General features: G+C 44.1%; 1 protein-coding gene across 1 annotated transcript in view; it reads left to right on the forward strand.

Moving 5' to 3' along the window:
• LOC139265620 (retinal guanylyl cyclase 2-like) overlaps positions 1–14,044 on the forward strand; it is a 72,173-nt gene extending 58,129 nt beyond the window's left edge. The window contains exons 14-20 of the mRNA XM_070882775.1: positions 3,578–3,726; positions 3,903–4,066; positions 5,878–6,070; positions 8,777–8,951; positions 11,009–11,107; positions 13,760–13,854; positions 13,955–14,044. Of these exons, the coding sequence (XP_070738876.1) occupies positions 3,578–3,726; positions 3,903–4,066; positions 5,878–6,070; positions 8,777–8,951; positions 11,009–11,107; positions 13,760–13,854; positions 13,955–14,044 (965 nt within the window). The remainder of the gene's footprint in view (positions 1–3,577; positions 3,727–3,902; positions 4,067–5,877; positions 6,071–8,776; positions 8,952–11,008; positions 11,108–13,759; positions 13,855–13,954) is intronic.
• Positions 14,045–17,514: the final 3,470 nt, after the last annotated feature.

Consider the following 17,514-nt stretch of genomic DNA (forward strand, 5'->3'; position numbering starts at 1 on the left):
TCCCCATGACCTTTTACTCCGTTATTGCTCAAAAATCTGTCTATCTCCACCTTAAATATATTCAATGATCCAGCCTTCACAGCTCTCTGGGGCAGAGAATTCCATAGATTTACAACCCTCCGAGAGAAGAAATTTCCCCTCATCTCAGTTTTAAATGGGCGGCCCCTTATTCTGAGACTATGGGCTCAATTTTCCCCAGTATTTGCACTGTTTTTTTTGGAGTAGGCTGCTTTTTCTGGCCTAACTTAAAAATCCCCAGTTTTCCCAATCAATTTGCACCATGTAACTCAGTTAGTTACTTTATTTTAGGTAAGTTTTTTATTTCTCAAAAGGGGGCATAACCAGCCACCTACACCAATTCTGGCCATTTAGGCAACTTTGGCCAGCTGATAGTTACTCCATTTCTATTTAGGCCAGCGTACGTGGTCTTTCGAGAAAACCCTTGCGGAGAGTTAAAGAAATTGGCGCAGGTAAGTGCAGCAGATGCTCGGACAGCAGTAGCAGGAAAGGTAAGAGAGAGGGGGAGAGAGAGGTGGGGGAGGAAGAGAGATGTGGGGAGGGAGAGGGGGTGGGGGAGCTTTAGGGTGTAGTTAGTTGCGGGGGCTGGGAGGGGGAAGACCACTCGGCCTGGGCTAGGGGCGGGGGAGTGGACCGGGAGGCCACTCGGCCAAGGCTCGGGGCAGGAGAACGCACCGGCAAGCCCTTCGGCTAGGGTTCGGGCGGGAGAACACACCGGCAAGCCCTTCTGCCAGGGCTAGGGGGCGGGGGAGCAGACCGGGAGATCACTCGGCCAGGGCTAGGGGTGGGAGAGCGCACCGGCAAGCCCTTCGGCCAGATACAGAAAGAGGGAGAGAGATCAGAGAATCGAACCAATGGGGACCGAGAATGGGACCGGTCCAGCAACCCCTTCGGATGAGGTTGGAGGTAAGTTGCTATTATGTGTTTTTCAATACTTTAAATGTGTTGGGAGCTTGGTGAATGCTTCACTTTGCAGTCTCAGCTCGCATTGTGTCCCTGGTTACCATGGCAGCCCATATTTTTGCCGCAGTTCAAGGCTCCACCCCCAAAACTAAACGTAGGATTACACCAGCCAAAATGAAGAAATCCAACAGGGAAACTTCAGAATTTTTTTGGGGGCGTACTTGGGCTCCAAAAAATCGGGCGTAACTATTCAAGTACTCCAAAAAACTGCTTTGGTGAAAATTGAGCCCATTGTCCCTTAGTTTTAGTTTCCCCTATGAGTGGAAATATCCTCTCTGCATCCATCTTGTTGAACCCTCTCATTATCTTATATGTTTCAATAAGATCACCTCTCATTCTTCTAAACTCCAATGTGTATAGGCCCAACCTACTCAACCTATCCTCATAAGTCAATCCCCTCATCTCCGGAAGCAACCTAATGAACCTTCTCTGAACAGCTTCTAATACAAATATATCCGTCCTTAAATACGGAGACCAAAACTGTACACAGTACTCCAGGTGTGGCCTCACCAATGCCCTGTACAGTTGCGCAGGATTTCTCTGCTTTTATACTCTATCCTCCTTGCAATAAAGGCCAACATTCCATTGGCCTTCCTGATCACTTGCTGTACCTGCATACTAACTTTTTGTGTTTCATGCACAATGACCGCCAGGTCCCTCTGTACTGCAGCACTTTGCAATTTTTCTCCATTTAAATTATAATTTGTTTTTCTATTTTTTCTGCCAAAGTGGATAACCTCACATTTTCCTATATTATACTCCATCTGCCAATTTTTTGCCCACTCACTTAGCCTGTCTATATCCCTTTGCAGATTTTTGGTGTCCTCCTCACAATTTACTTTCCCACCCATCTTTGTATCATCACCATACTTGGCTACATTACACTCGGTCCCTTCATCCAAGTCATGAATATAGATTGTATATAGATTGGTGCTGGATAAATAACCCAGCACCAATCCCTGCGGCACACCACTAGTCACTGTTTGCCAACTGGAAAATTACCCATTTATCCCGACTCTCTGATTAATTGATAAATGCACTATCCGGAATAGAAATGAGATATGAAAAGACCTGGCTTAATCCCTGGGCTCTACTGGGTTACGTCTTCTCAGTCAGGCAGCAGCAGCATGCTACAATAGGCCTGAACTCCTCTAGGAAAGGGAAAGTTAAAATCAGCCAGGGTTCTCCGTAACCCCTATCAAATGACCACGGCTAGATACTGCAGGTGCATGACTTCAGGTGAGGATCGGATCAGGTTCAACTTTAATGCCCACCCATGGTTAACTAACCTGCCAACACTCACTCTTCAGACCTACACATGAAGAATTGTCACGACTGAGGTAGTGGAGGGCAGGCAGCACCGTGAAACTGGAACAAAAACAGAAAATATTGGAAATACAACAGCAATTAGTCAGCATCAGTAAAGAGAAAAGTTGACATTTATTTGGTTATTCAGCCCATTCATTTCCTCTCCGCGCCTGTAGCACCTGTTGTTTCTCCTCCCACAGGTGTCAGCCGTGGCTCAGTGGGCAGCACCCTCGCCTCTGAGTCAGAAGGTTGTGGGATTAAGCCCCACTCCAGAGACTTGAGCACAAAATCTAGACTGATACTCCAGTGCAGTGCTGAGGGAGTGCTGTACTGTCAAGAGGTGCAGTCTTTCGGATGAGACATTAAATCAAAGACCTGTCTGCCTTCTCAAGTGGACATAAAAGATCCCATGACATTATTTCAAAGAAGAGCAGGGGAGTTATCCCTGGTGTCCTGACCAATATTTATCCCTCAATCAACACCTAATCATCATCAGATTGATGTTTGTGGGACTTTGCTGGCAAGTTTCCTACAACTATTTCAAAAGTACTTAATTGGCTGCAAAGCATTTTGGGACATCCTGCAGTCTTGAAAGGGGCTATAGAAATGCAAGTCTTTCTTCTTTAAAAGGGCATAATCCAAAATTATCCAGCTGAGTCTTGTAGGCCAGAAAGAACCTTTATTTATTTCCAATCTTACTAAATTGCTTAATTACCTTTCTGTTTGCAGTTCTGACCAAGGTGACACTTGAACCATTAACCTGTCTTTTCTCTTTATAGGTGCTGAATGATTTGCTGTGTACTTCCAGCATCTTCTTGCCTTTTTTGTTTCATAATTCCAACATTTGTAATTTTTTTCTTTTTCTTTGCATTCTGTGAAACTGTACTCAGGATAAGCACCATCATCCCTTTTGTCTCTTAATCTCTCCTGTCTTCCACCCTTTTGTTCTTTCATCTCCCCCCCCCCTCCCCCACTTTCCCTGCCCTATACTTGCTTACACACCTGTTACATCTCTAACTTTTTCCAGTTCTGGCAGAAGCTCACCGACCTGAAACGTTAACTCTGTTTCTCTCTCCACAGATGCTGCCTGACCTTCTGAGTATTTCCAGCATTTTCAGTTTTTATTTCAGATTTCCAGCATCTGCAGTATTTTGCTTTTGTCTCAGGATAAGTCAATGCCTTCAGGAGAGAAAAGGAGGGAAAATTGGGGGTGAACATATTTTTAATAAAACAACAAGTAGTAAAACATTTTGAAATTATATTAATTGTATATATTGATCTTTTCCAGAAATTATCCAGAATTTAAAAAAGCCTTCTCCCCTGCTTCGGCCCAATATTTCCCCCGATTACGCTCCTGTGGAGTGTATTCAGTTAATGAAGCAGTGCTGGAATGAAATACCTGAAAGAAGACCATTCTGTGATGAAGTCTTTGATAATGTGAGATTTTATCAATTTACCAAGTTGTATGTTCTGTGCATTCAGCTAGCCCTATTGCAGTCATAGCAATCCAGCTACATACTATCCTCACTTTTCCCCTTTCTTTGGACATTAATCACAGTAGACGTATTCTATTTATATTATATACATACACACACCTCTCTTTGCTTCTGCAGTTCAAAAATATCAACAAAGGTAGAAAAACCAATATCATTGATTCTATGCTGAGAATGCTTGAACAATATTCGAGTAATTTAGAAGATTTGATAAGAGAGCGAACTGAAGAGTTAGAAATAGAAAAACAGAAAACAGAGACACTTCTGACACAGATGTTACCTCCGTGAGTATATCTTTTGATTGTATTTCTTTGTATTTGTCCCAAATCTTGATGGAGCTTTCTCTACTTAGTCATCCATGTCATTTTTCCTTTCAAAGTTCCATAAATGGCTCAGGAGGTAAATTCACAATATGATGTGGTGCAGACGATCCTAGTTTGATCCCTGGTCTGTGCTGAGTTAACCGATCCCAGACAGAGTGGAGCACTGCGATTGGCTTTAGTGTACCTGGGTTAGGGAGGAGAGAAAATTGGCCAGGGTTCTCACTTCTGGTGACAATTCTATTGAGCCCTGCTCGAAGGTGCACACATCTGGATGTTGGGTAAGTATGGAAGTGGCTGTCTTACGCCCTCATGCTGGATGCAGAGAGGATATTTCCTCTCATAGGGGAAACTAAAACTAGGGGACATAGTCTTAGAATAAGGGGCTGTCCATTTAAAACTGAGATGAGGAGAAATTTCTTCTCTTAGAGGGTTGTAAATCTGTGGAATTCTCTGCCCAGAGAGCTGTGGAGGCTAGGTCATTGAAAATGTTTAAGACAGAGATAGACAGATTTTTGAGCGATAAGGGAGTAAAGGACTATGGAGAGTGGGCAGGGAAGTGGAGCTGAGTCCATGATCAGATCAGCCATGATCTTATTGAATAGTGGAGCAGACTCGAGGGGCCAAATTGGCCTACTCCTGCTCCTATTTCTTATGTCCTTATGTTCTTATTAACCTTCACTGTCCAGGCTCACTCATAAAGAATGGCCATTTGGGTAAGGTAGAGGAGGGCTGCTGGCACCCATGAACTGTACACCTGCAAGGTGTGGGAAATAGAAAGATTCACACTGGTGTAGCACAGGATGCTGTTCTGAGTGTGGAGCTAAGGCACATTGTTGGGGAAAAATGTAGGAAGCATCACTCTTCAGCTAGCTACGCTGTACCAATCCTGGGAGAGGTTGATGCTGATACTGGGTGCCTGAAATAGGATAGTATTACATTGATGAGCATTAAGAATTCACCCAAACAAGAAGAACAAAAAAACAGTATATGCACTCTTAAAGGCATAGTATTTTGGTGATTTTCTTGTTTGAGTGAATTTTTTATGCTTATCAATGCAATACTATCTCTGATGACAGAGGAAACCCCTGGGGCCTTGTTATTTGCTTACAATTGCTTACAATATGCTGTCATGAGCGGTGTCACTGGAAGGTACCAATTATTTTTAAATACACAAGCTTAAATTATTTAAGTTCTTTTTCTTTAGGAGCCCTTCAGAATTCCATAAACAAGAATATGAACAATAACTTTTATTTATGTAGCATCTTTAACGTAGTAAAACATCCCAAGGCGCTTCACAACAGTGATATAAGACAAAACAGATAAATTTGACACCGAGCCACATAAGAAGAAATTAAGGCAGATGACCAAAAGCTTGGTCAAAGAGCAAGGTTTTAAGGAGCATCTTAAAGGAGGAAAGAGAGGTCGAGAGGCAGAGATGTTTAGGGAGGGAGTTCCAGAGCTTAGGGCCCAGGCAGCTGAAGGCACGGCCACCGATGGTTGAGCGATTATAATCAGGGATGCTCTAGAGGGCAGAAATTGAGGAGCGCAGACATCTCGTGGGGTTGTGAGGCTGAAGGAGATTACAGAGATAGAGAGGGGTGAGGCCATGGAGGAATTTGTAAACAAGGATAAGAATATTGAAATATTCACAACAGTAAATCCAGACTTCACATGTTGTAAACTAACATCATGCTAACTACTTACAGTGTACTAAAATTGTCGATGTTTTGCATATTTTAAACTTTTGTAACAAGATAATGCTTCAATCCTAGATCGGTTTCAGAATCACTGAAGACTGGCTGTAACGTTGAGCCTGAATACTTTGACCAGGTGACCCTGTACTTCAGTGACATTGTTGGTTTTACAACAATATCAGCAATGAGTGAACCCATCGAAGTGGTCGACCTCCTGAATGATCTCTATTCGCTTTTTGATGCTGTGCTAGGAAATCATGATGTCTACAAGGTAAGTTTTAGCTACAAATTAACAAACCCACAATGGTTCCATTACTACTGCCAATTTTTCTCTTGCTACAACTATTATTAAAATTGTTGAGTAGTTTTGTACCATGTGACAGTAAGAGAGGGTTTCATAAAATTATGTCAGTATGAGCTGACAGAAAGAGAAGATTTTACATGGATCTGCCCCATTACTGCAAGAGCCACAATCTCCTGCACTGTGCTCCCTCACTAGATGTGAGGCAGGTTGCCTGCTTCCAGACCCCAGCTAATATTGGTTTGCATTGAGTCACTAGGAGATGCACAAAGGTCGCTCAGGTTTACTTAATCTCCAATCTTCTCTCCCTTCCTGTGAGAATACATCTTGCCTTGACTCATGGCTACCATTTTCCTTAAGAGAAGCAATTGTTGAGGGAATCTCCAGAACTAGCCTGTATCATGACATTCCAGGCTGCATACCAAACTTGTAAAACTGAATTTGCCCAAATGCTCAATCCTGTTGCACAAATCTAGAAACATAGAAACATAGAAAATAGGTGCAGGAGTAGGCCATTCAGCCCTTCGAGCCTGCACCACCATTCAATATGATCATGGCTGATCATGCAACTTCAGTACCCTATTCCTGCTTTCTCTCCATACCCCTTGATCCCTTTAGCCGTAAGGGCCACATCTAACTCCCTTTTGACTATATCTAACAAACTGGCCTCAACAACTTTCTGTGGCAGAGAATTCCACAGGTTCACAATTCTCTGAGTGATGAAGTTTCTCCTCATCTCGGTCCTAACTGGCTTACCCCTTATCCTTAGACTGTGACCCCTGGTTCTGGACTTCCCCAACATTGGGAACATTCTTCCTGCATCTAACATGTCCAATCCCATCAGAATTTTATATGTTTCTATGAGATCTTCTCTCATTCTTCTAAATGACAGTGAATATAAGCCTAGTCGATCCAATCTTTCTTCATATGTCAGTCCTGTCATCCCGGGAATCAGTCTGGTGAACCTTCGCTGCACTCCCTCAATAGCAAGAATGTCCTTCCTCAGATTAGGAGACTAAAACTGTACACAATATTCAAGGTGTGGCCTTACCAAGGCCCTGTACAACTGCAGTAAGACCTCCCTGCTCCTATACTCAAATCCTCTCGCTATGAAGGCCAACATACCATTTGCCTTCTTCAACGCCTGCTGTACTTGCATGCCGACTTTCAATGACTGACGTACCATGACACCCAGGTCTCGTTGCACCTCCCCTTTTCCTAATCTGTCACCATTCAGATAATATTCTGTCTTCCTGTTTTTGCCACCAAAGTGGATAACCTCACATTTATCTACATTATACTGCATCTGCCATGCATTTGCTCACTCACCTTACCTGTCCAAGTCACCCTGCAGCCTCTTAGCATCCTCCTCACAGCTCACACCGCCACCCAGTTTAGTGTCATCTGCAAACTTGGAGATATTACATTCAATTCCTTCGTCTAAATCATTAATGTATAGTGGCAAGGATATCAGGTAAGTGTATATGTATTGTGCACCCATCGTTGAGACAAATACAGAATAACAAGTTTCTGGGAGTGTGATGTATAAGGATATGACACACTCCTGAAATTTATATGACATCATAAACCACAACAATGAAGTGCACCCATTGCCAGGGGCTATAAGTGTTTGCCTGGAAGGTGTGACTGCCTCCTCTGATTTTCCCTTACACACTGGAAGATGCCTCAATCTGTACTCGGCACTTCCCTGTTCAGTGCCTGCTCAGAACTCCTACAGGGCAAGTGAGCTCAAGGTGGGCAGAGGAACTGTTTCAAGGACACCCTCGAAGCCTCCTTGATAAAATGCAACATCCTCACCAACACCTAGGAGTCCCTGGCCAAAAACCGCCCTAAGTGGAGGAAGAGCTTCTGGGAGGGCGCTGAGCACCTTGAGTCTCATCGCCGAGAGCTTGCAGAAACCAAGCGCAGGCAGTGGAAGGAGCGTGTGGCAAACCAGACTCCCCACCCACCCTTTCCTTCAACGACTGTCTGACCCACCTGTGACAGAGACTGTAATTCCCGTATTGGACTGTACAGGCACCTAAGAACTCACTTTTAGAGTGGAAGCAAGTCTTCGTCGATTTTGAGGGACTGCCTATGATGATGATGCTCTGTGCAAATTGGACCAAGGACAATGTGGAGCAGGACTCAAACCGCTGTCTGTCCCAGCTCCCAAGCATTAACATGGCGAGAAAGCAGGAAGGGGGTACTGAAGTTTCATGTTCAGCCATGAACTCATTGAATGGCGGTGCAGGCTAGAAGGGCTGAATGGCCTGCTCCTGCACCTATTTTCTATGTTTCTATGTTTCTATTAGGATGATAACGTTGAGCACTACTGGATCATCTGCCTGGCTTTCTCTTGTCACTGATTGTGTGGCTCTGCAGTTTTGGAACCCAAAAGGCTGTGTGTGCTGGATCAATTGAAATCTTTGAGACTGTAATTAATAGATTTTGTTTTGATCATGGGTATCGAGGGATATGGAGCAAAGGCAGGTAAATGGAGTTGAGCTACAGCCATAATCTAATAGAATGGTGGAACAGGCTTGAGGGACTGAGGGGCCTACTCCTGTTCCTTTTCTAAGTTTCCTACACATTATGTAACAGGCACAGTACTGCGAAGGCCACGATCGAAAGATTTCAGAGCTAAAAATATGTTTGTGTTTGTTTGGCACACAGGTGGAAACAATCGGGGATGCTTACATGGTTGCCTCTGGCCTCCCCACAAGGAATGGTAACAGGCATGCAGCTGAGATTGCAAATATGTCTCTGGATATCCTGAGTTCAGTAGGCACCTTCAAAATGAGACATATGCCAGATGTGCCAGTTAGAATAAGGATAGGTCTGCACTCAGGTAAGACACCCACTGTTGAATCATGTTGTGTCTGGTAAAGACCTAAAGTAAACACTGTAAGATATTTGTGCGTATTTCACACATCCATTGTTGCAAGCCACAGTCGTCAGTTTATGTAGCTATGATGCTAACATTAGCAAAGGATATTGAAAATATAGCAAGGCTGACTGGTAAGGAGGAAGCGCTAACATTTTGGAATGATATGGTTACACGGTATAGTAACTGCACAATACACTGAGGATTGTACACATCTCTTTACATTTATTATACTATAAACTGACAGAGCCGTAGCCATTCCTTGGCAGGAGGCCTCAGTCAAGAAGAGAAGGTGGTTCAGAATGCTCATTGAGCAGGATAAGTTAGGTATGGGTAGATATTGGGGTGCTGGGCCTGTCCTGTCCGTTGGTGGATCCCAGATGGCCTGTACTTGTGAATTGGGTGGACTGAGCCTGAAGAAGAGGCCAGAACTCATGGTGCTTTCTAAGTTCCAGTAACATTGCTTACAATGTTATAAAGATCTCCGTCTTTCAGATAAGACATTAAAATGAGGCCTCATCTGCCCTCTCAGATGGATGTAAAACAAGCTAAGACACTGCTTCGAATGATAGTAGGGGAGTTCTCCCCAGAGTCCTGACCGATACTTACCTCTCAATGAACATCACTAAAATAATGATCTGGTCATTATCATATTGCTGTTTGTGGGACCTTGCTGTGCACAAACATTGACAGCCACGTTTCCTACATTACAACAGTGACTGCACTCCAAAATTACTTAATTGGCTATAAAGCACTTTGGGACATCCTGAGGTTGTGAAAGGCACTATATAAATCCAAGTCTTTCTTTCTATTGCAAACACCTTCAAATGAAGATAGTGCAGCCTTAGTGGGTAGTTGTCCCTTTAAAAATGCCTTGAATGTAGGAACGAAAATGCCACCTGCAAACAAATAAGCCAAACATTTGCATCTATTACAGTAGCTCCCAGCCTGCCATTCAATAGAAGGACATTTGTAGAGCTCAAAAAGAATGCCCTCAATGTCTTTTCCCATAGTTTATAAATGCACTGTCTGTTGTAGTACTGAGTCATCTAAATCAAGCAACTCCGGCAGAGATAAATAGGAAACTTGGTCAATTTTTGATCCTTGGGGGTCTAAACTGAGATAACTCATCGCAACCAAGGCAGTAGTTGGGAGTGTAACAATTGGCTATGATGGAGGAGAGGGGCGGGGAAGGGGGCAGAGGGGAATCAGCCACAATTCCCACTCCCAATTGCTATCTAGTGCCCCCTGCTGGAAAATGCATGAGTATGGATATTATAAAAGAAAGACTTGCATTTATATAGCGCCTTTCACAACCACATCTCAAAGTGCTTTACAACCAATGAAGTACTTTTGGAATGTAGTCACTGTTGTAATGTGAGAAATGTGGCAGCCAACTTGCCCACAAGCAAGCTCCCACAAACAGCATTATGATAATGACCAGATAATCTGTTTTTTTGTTCTGTTGATTGAGGGATAAAAATTTGCCAGGATAACTCCCCTGCTTTTCTTCGAAATAGTGCCATTGGATCTTTTACGTCCATCTGAGAGTGCAGATGGGGTCTCGGTTTAACGTCTCATCCAAAAGACGGCACCTCCGATAGTATAGCACTCCCTCAGCACTGCACTGGAGTGTCAGCCTAGATTTATGTGCTCAAGTTCCTGGAATGGGACTTAAGCTCACAACCTTCTGACTCAGAGGCGACTGTGCTACCCACTGAGCCACAGTTATGACTTATGTTAGGGTAAGTTTGCAACCCCTGTGACACTCCCCATGGTTGAATAGCTTGCCAATACTCACTGTTAACTGCATGAAGATGGCCCACTGTGGTGGGGTAGTAGAGAGCTGCTGGCATCTGGAGACCATACCAGAGCATCAATCGGAGCCGAAAGTAAAGAAGGTGGAAAATTGGGAGACCTTGCTCACCACCCACGACCAAACATTTATATCACAGCTTCAAAGAGTGTATTTCACCTTCACCGCTTCTACAGAAGATATGAAGATATGTTGACTTTTGTAGGACCATCTGTTGCGGGAGTTGTGGGTCTGACCATGCCACGGTATTGTCTTTTCGGGGATACGGTCACGACAGCCTCACGCATGGAATCCACAGGGCAACGTGAGTGACCAGCTTCAGGCCACTGAATGACAGAAAGTGAATTGTTTTCTGTGTAATTCATGGCGTATCGCTTGTACAAAAAGAAACTGTTCTCGAATTATATTATAGTGCTTAGTTTGACCTCCAGTGCTGAAGCCCATGGAATAAAAGGGACAGTGGCAGCATGGATACGAAATTGGCCAAGTGACAGGAAACAGAGAATAGTGGTGAACGATTGTATTTCGAAGGGTACACAGTGGTGTTCCCCAGGGGGATCCTGCGCTTCATAAATAGAGGCATAGAGTACAAAAGCAAGGAAGTTATGACGAACATTTATAAAACACTGGCCCAGCCTCAACTGGTGTATTGTGTCCAATTCTGGGCACCACACTTTAGGAAGGATGTGAAGGCCTTAAAGAGGGTGAGAAAAGATTCCAGGGATGAGGGACTTGAGTTACGTGGATAGACTGGAGAAGCTGGGGTTGTTCTCCTTAGAGCAGAGAAGGTTGAGAGGAGATTTGATAGAGATGTTCAAAATCACGAGGGGTCCAGGCAGAGTAGAGAGAAACTGTTCCCATTGGCAGAAGGGCCGAGAACCAGAGGACACAGATTTAAGGTGATTGGCAGAAGAACCAAAGGCAACACGAGGAAAACCTTTTTACACAGTGAGTGTTTAGGATCTGGAATCCACTGCCTGAAAGGGTGGTGGAGGCAGATTCAATCATGGTTTTCAAAAGGGAGTTGGATAAGTGCCTGAAAGAAAAAACATTGCAGGGCTACAGGGAAAGGGCAGGGGCAGTGGGACTGGCTGAAGTGCTCTTGCAGAGAGCCAGTGCGGGCTCGATGGGCCAAATGGCCTCCTTCTGTGCTGTAACCATTCTATGATTCTATGATTCCTGCTGTGCAGTGACATTTCACAGTTAGGAAAGGAAAGATGCAGATGAAAGGGGAAGCTTGAGATTATATGGTCAGTGCTTGCAATGTTGCATGTTGCACCCTGCCTCTAGGAACTTCCTGTAAATGAGATTACACTTCAATTTCTTGCTGCCGAGTGATATACTTTATATACTGTGAAATCCAGCATGTTGTTTGCAGTTGTGTAAAAATTACATCTGTGGTATTTTTTATGCTGCGTGAAAAGATAATCATCACACTAGTGTATAAGTCACACCCGCAGGTCAGAAGGTTGTTAAAAACTCCTGTTAAACACAACATACATACAGATTATAGGTTAACCCATAAAATAGCAATATATTATCATTCTACTCTGACGACCTTAATCCCCAAATGTTACTATGGAACATGTTCCTCTAGTTACCCCAGTGCATTTGTTGATTAACAACAACCCATCAACTCTCCCTCATTTGGGTGGAGTCTCACATCTTGAAGTTGATCTTAGACCCGCACATGTGTGGATTGAGATTTGACTGTGCGATAATTCTCAACATTTCTTTTGCTTTCGCTAGCCTCTATTATTTTAATCGTTCCATGCCGCTATGAATGTTGATAAAGCCTGCCCCCATCATATTTTTCTGCTTTCTCTTGCTCTCCACTGAAACAATGGGAATGAGAGGAAACAATGTTGTCTCCCTCAGGAAGAAGCAAGCACAGCTGCAATTCAGACTCAACACAGGCACAAAGAGTAGGGAGAGTTAATTTTTTTTTAAATTCCTTTTAGGCACGTCCCTTCATGCTCTGAAGTGCCATCTAGCTGCCTGGGGTGCATATGTGTTGATTGTGTTGCATATGTGCAAATGTAAAATCATTTGAATTACATGCACTGAGCTTTGACCCAGTGGGTAGCTACACTACCCAGTGTGTGACTGAGCCATAAGAATGTCCCAAGCTCAAACCCCAGTACATGCTGAGCCAGCTGATCTTAGCTTGTTAGCATTGTAATTGGTCCCAGGCGCCGGAGGGACTGGAGTGCATCATCACCCCCAGCAACCAAATTTTAATTTGATTTTATATGTTTTAAGTTTAATTGATTTATTGTGCCGGGTTTTAGTGTCCCCCTCCCCTTTTAGCCAGGGGGCACTTATATAATTTGTGGTTTTAGTGCTCAAACCCCCCCCCCAAAAAAAAAACCCAAAAACCCCAAAAAACAAAAAAAAAAAAAATGGCATTTGAAAAGTATTTGGTGTCCCCCCCCCCCTTTAATCAGGGGGCATTTGATTTAATGTTTCTTTTTTGTTCACAACAAACAGAATTGTAATTGGTTCCGGTCACTTGGCCAGGAATGGGAACAAGCAACGCCTGTTCCTGCACCTGACTGCTATCCAGTGACTTCTGCTGGAAAGTGGATGTTGGTTGAGGATTGGATTGGACTTGGTTGTGGTTGTGGTGCCTTATCTAGTTGAATAGCCTCACAACACTAACTGGCTCACACATGAGCAATGACCCCTTGGATGAGAGTCTACAGGGCCATCAGGAACAAAGGAGCTGTACCCCAATCAGAGTCTCTGCCTGCATGAGAGAGAAGAAAAATATTAGGGAGAAAATACTGATTTTTTTTAAGCTTCCTTGTTTACTGTAGTGTGATGGGCATGCTGAATGCAATTCTGGAGGATGGGGTGGCATTATTTAGGTGAAAGTAATGTATTGTAAAGTAAAGCTGATTGTAATGTATCAAAAAAGTGTCATGTGATTTTGATTTGATATCTATTTTTACAGCTTATCGTATTCATGTCAATCACACTACTGTTAAAATTCTTATAAGTCTGAATGAAGGTTATAAGCTGGAGCTGAGAGACAGGACCAACCTAAAGGTATGCACCAGCCCACTTCCCCTGCTGTAGCCTTGTGAGTAAGAATTTCCCCAGTTTTGTGTTCAATGCTACTGAAAAGAACATTCTCCTTTCTTAAAAGGGTCTAGGCTTTGAAGAGACCTATTGGCTGGTGGGGAAAGACGGCTTTACCAAACCATTACCAAAACCTCCAGAATTGAAGCCAGGGTAAGCAAAGTATTGTTGTCGAGCTTTTACCAGCACCTTCACAATTTGAAGCATGGGGAAGCAAAGTATTGTTGTCAAATGTGGCTATTGCTGCCTCATCTCATTCAAAGATGATTTTCGCAGGCAAAATACTCATGGTTTGCAGATGGAAGAAATGGCAAGATACAAGAAAATGAAAGCACTCAGACTGCAAAAAGAAAAGATCCAGGTAATCTTACGCACAAATGTATAATGTTCTATGTCTTGTGTACTTTCCTGTGTACTTCAAAATTTTGGTATATGACTACCATAAAAAGCGAACACTTTCCTATTATCATTTTCATTTGTTCATCAAAACTGCTTACAGCTGATTGTAATTATGGGGTAATTTTAATTGGAGGTGGGTTTTGAGTGGATGAGGTGAACGGGGCAGGAAGAGCTCAAACCCCTCTGTCATTAAGTTGAGGCCTGGGCTATTTTATCAATTTGGGGCCTGAGCTAGTTTATCAATTTGTGGCCCTGGGTATTTTATCAATTTGAGGCCCTGATCTGTTTTTATCAATTTGAGGCCCTAGGTATTTTATCAATGTGTGCCCTGTGCTATTTTACGAATTTGAGCCCTGGACTATTTTATCAATTTGAGACCCAGTTATTTTAAATATGGACTTCATTTACAACCCACCGGCCAATTGCATGCCTGCAATGGGCAGAGAGATGCAGTTGGCTGGCTGCTGATAGGTGAAGATCAAGCTGATAAGTCCCGGTGGGGGAGGGTTCAGCAGGGTCTTGTGGTTGGAAAGGGCAGGAGCAGGAGCCCAGGGCAGCCAACGACTTATCTCATTTATGTTAAGGTGGCAGCAGGCAGGTTTTCGGAAGTGATTTTACCTGTGCAGCTGCCCCGTTCTTGCTTGGTGGGTTGGGGTAAAATTGCTCCCTTTACCTTAATCTTGCCACTTTAGTTAATACTTAGGAGCGAGTAACAGTGAAAAACAACATATTGGGGCAATGATTTCTTTTTGTAATTAGAGCTGCCTGCATCTCTCCTTTCTGAGCGCTCCCATTACCAGAGGTAAACATTGCCCTAATATATGGTTTTCCACAGCTTATTCTCAATAGGTTAATGCTGCTGTTATAAAGTAGACTAAGGAATATCTTATGAGTATGTTATGTATTTATCCACTAATATCACCAACGTCAATTTCTAGTTTTATTGTCTGGATTAGATGGTGACTATTAATGATTATCCCACCAGAAAACCCAACTGTCCCATTCAAAATTCCATGGGAATGGTAGCATAGTGTTTATGTTACTGGACCAGTAATCCAGAGGCCTGGGCTAACAATCTGGAGACGTGAGTTCAAATCCCACCACATCAGCTGGGGAATTTAATTTCAGTTAATTAAAAAAATAATCTGAGAATAAAAAAACTAGTATCAGTAAAGGTGATCATGAAATTACCAGATTGTTGTAAAAACCCATCTGGTTCACTAATGTCCTTTAGGAAAGGAAATCTGCCGTCCTTACCCGAGTTGGCCTAAATGTGACTCCAGATCCACTGCCCTCTGAAATGACCTAATGAGCCACTCAATTGTACCAAACAGCTACAAAAAGAATAGCCGTTCAAGAAGGTGGCCAGCGCCCCGTGAGGCTTCGCCCCGCCAGCCTCGCAAGTCGCAAACCGGGCCACACACCAATCGCGTGGCGAAACTTAAAAGGAGCGCTGACATTTTTTTTCCCGACTCACTGATCGGGCCCTTGCCCAATGATATTGCGGGGTCCAGGCCGTGATCGTGCAGCCCTCCACTCGGTGCCGGGCTGTGGTCACGGCACCCCTCATCCCTGATGGCCCAGTGGAGGCCCATCAAAAGCTCACAGTGCTCACAGCGTACCTCCCCTTTAATGGAAGGGGAGGGGCGTTGAAACGTATCAGCGCTACGTGGAGAAATGTCCGCGATGCGCCCGCGTAGCGACCCCCGCCCCCCCCCCGATCCTGCCCCAAAAGTAGATGGCGAGCACAACATTGCGCTCCACTTCTTGTGAGGGGCAGTAACCCCAATTTTGCTTCCAGGGCAGGACTTCTGTGCCGGGCGCAGAATATCTGGCCCCAGAGAGGTTACCGCCCCCACCAGGGCGATAGGGAATTTCAACCCCTAGTGTCCATACCGTTGTTTAGTACTTTTGAACGAACCTAAAGCAGTTATATTTTAATAAGGTGCCAAAGGCATTGAGTTGAGTCAGCAGGGGCAATGGGGGTGGGAGGGCACGACATTTGGTCTCCGTGTCATGGGAAAAAATTCAGTCATGGTTCATGCTTTTGATTAGTAACTAGTGGCTCCTACTCAAAGTGTAAACGTGTGCGCATCAGGCTGAGCTATGATGTTCCCCATAGTCTAATGACCTCCAGTAACGTTCAAAGTGTAGACCGATACATGAAGAATGACCCCTGGTTAAGCTACTGGAGCAGGATCCATGGGAGCGTCCTTCCTGACTGCTTTCAGGGGAGAAAGAGCATCAATTGGGTAAAATATTACTCCAGTGGTTTACTGGCTAAACGTAACTCCCCGTACAGAATAAAACAGTGGCTCAGTGAGTCAGAAGGTTGTGGGTTCAAGTCCCGCTCCAGGCACATAAATCTAGGCTGATACACCAGTGCAGCACTGAGGGAGTGCTGCACTGTCGGAGGTACTGTCTTATGGATGAGATGTCTGCTTTCTAAGGTGGATGTAAAAGATCCCATGGCACTATTTCAAAGAAGAGCAGGGGAGTTATCCCCGGTGTCCTGTCCAATATTTATCCCTCAATCAACATAATAAAAACAGATTATCTGGCTATTATCACATTTCTTTGTGGGAGCTTGCTGTGCGCAAATTGGTTGCCGTGTTTCCCACATTTCAACAGTGACTACACTCCAAAGTACTTCATTGACAGTAAAGCGCTTTGAGACGTCCGGTGGTCATGAAAGGCGCTCTATAAATGCAAGCCTGTCTTATTTTCTTTCTTTCTAAGACATTCCTAGTTTCAATCCCTGGTCTGTGCTGTATTAGCTGACTTCAGTCAGGCTAGTGGTAGGATTGGCATAACTGGCCTCCATGTTCCAGTACTAGGGAGGGGAAAAAGCCAGGCAGGATTTCTGCTCCTAATCGCTATTCATAGTCCGTAGCTGTGCAAGAGGTGAGGATAGATTAGAACTCAACCGCAGCTCAGTCGAATAGCTTGCTGCCACTCACTGCCATGAAACTCTTTCCCAGCATAAATCAGCGCCCTCAAGGAGGAGGGAACATGAAAATAAGTGGCACCATGATTTGGGTGATTTTACCACCCTGAAACCGTAAAGATATAGTGACTCGGCCGCAATGCATGCCCGAACCGGGAGGCCAAAGCCATCCCAGAATTACCCTTGGGCCTCATTAATATTAATCGGATGAGCTCCCTCAGCAGCAGTGATGCGAAGGTAAGTCGTGAGAGGTGGAGTGTGGAGTGCCAATTGGTGGGGAG

Source organism: Pristiophorus japonicus, chromosome 6 (genome assembly GCF_044704955.1).
Source record: "Pristiophorus japonicus isolate sPriJap1 chromosome 6, sPriJap1.hap1, whole genome shotgun sequence".
In the NCBI taxonomy this organism is placed as follows: Eukaryota; Metazoa; Chordata; class Chondrichthyes; family Pristiophoridae; genus Pristiophorus; species Pristiophorus japonicus.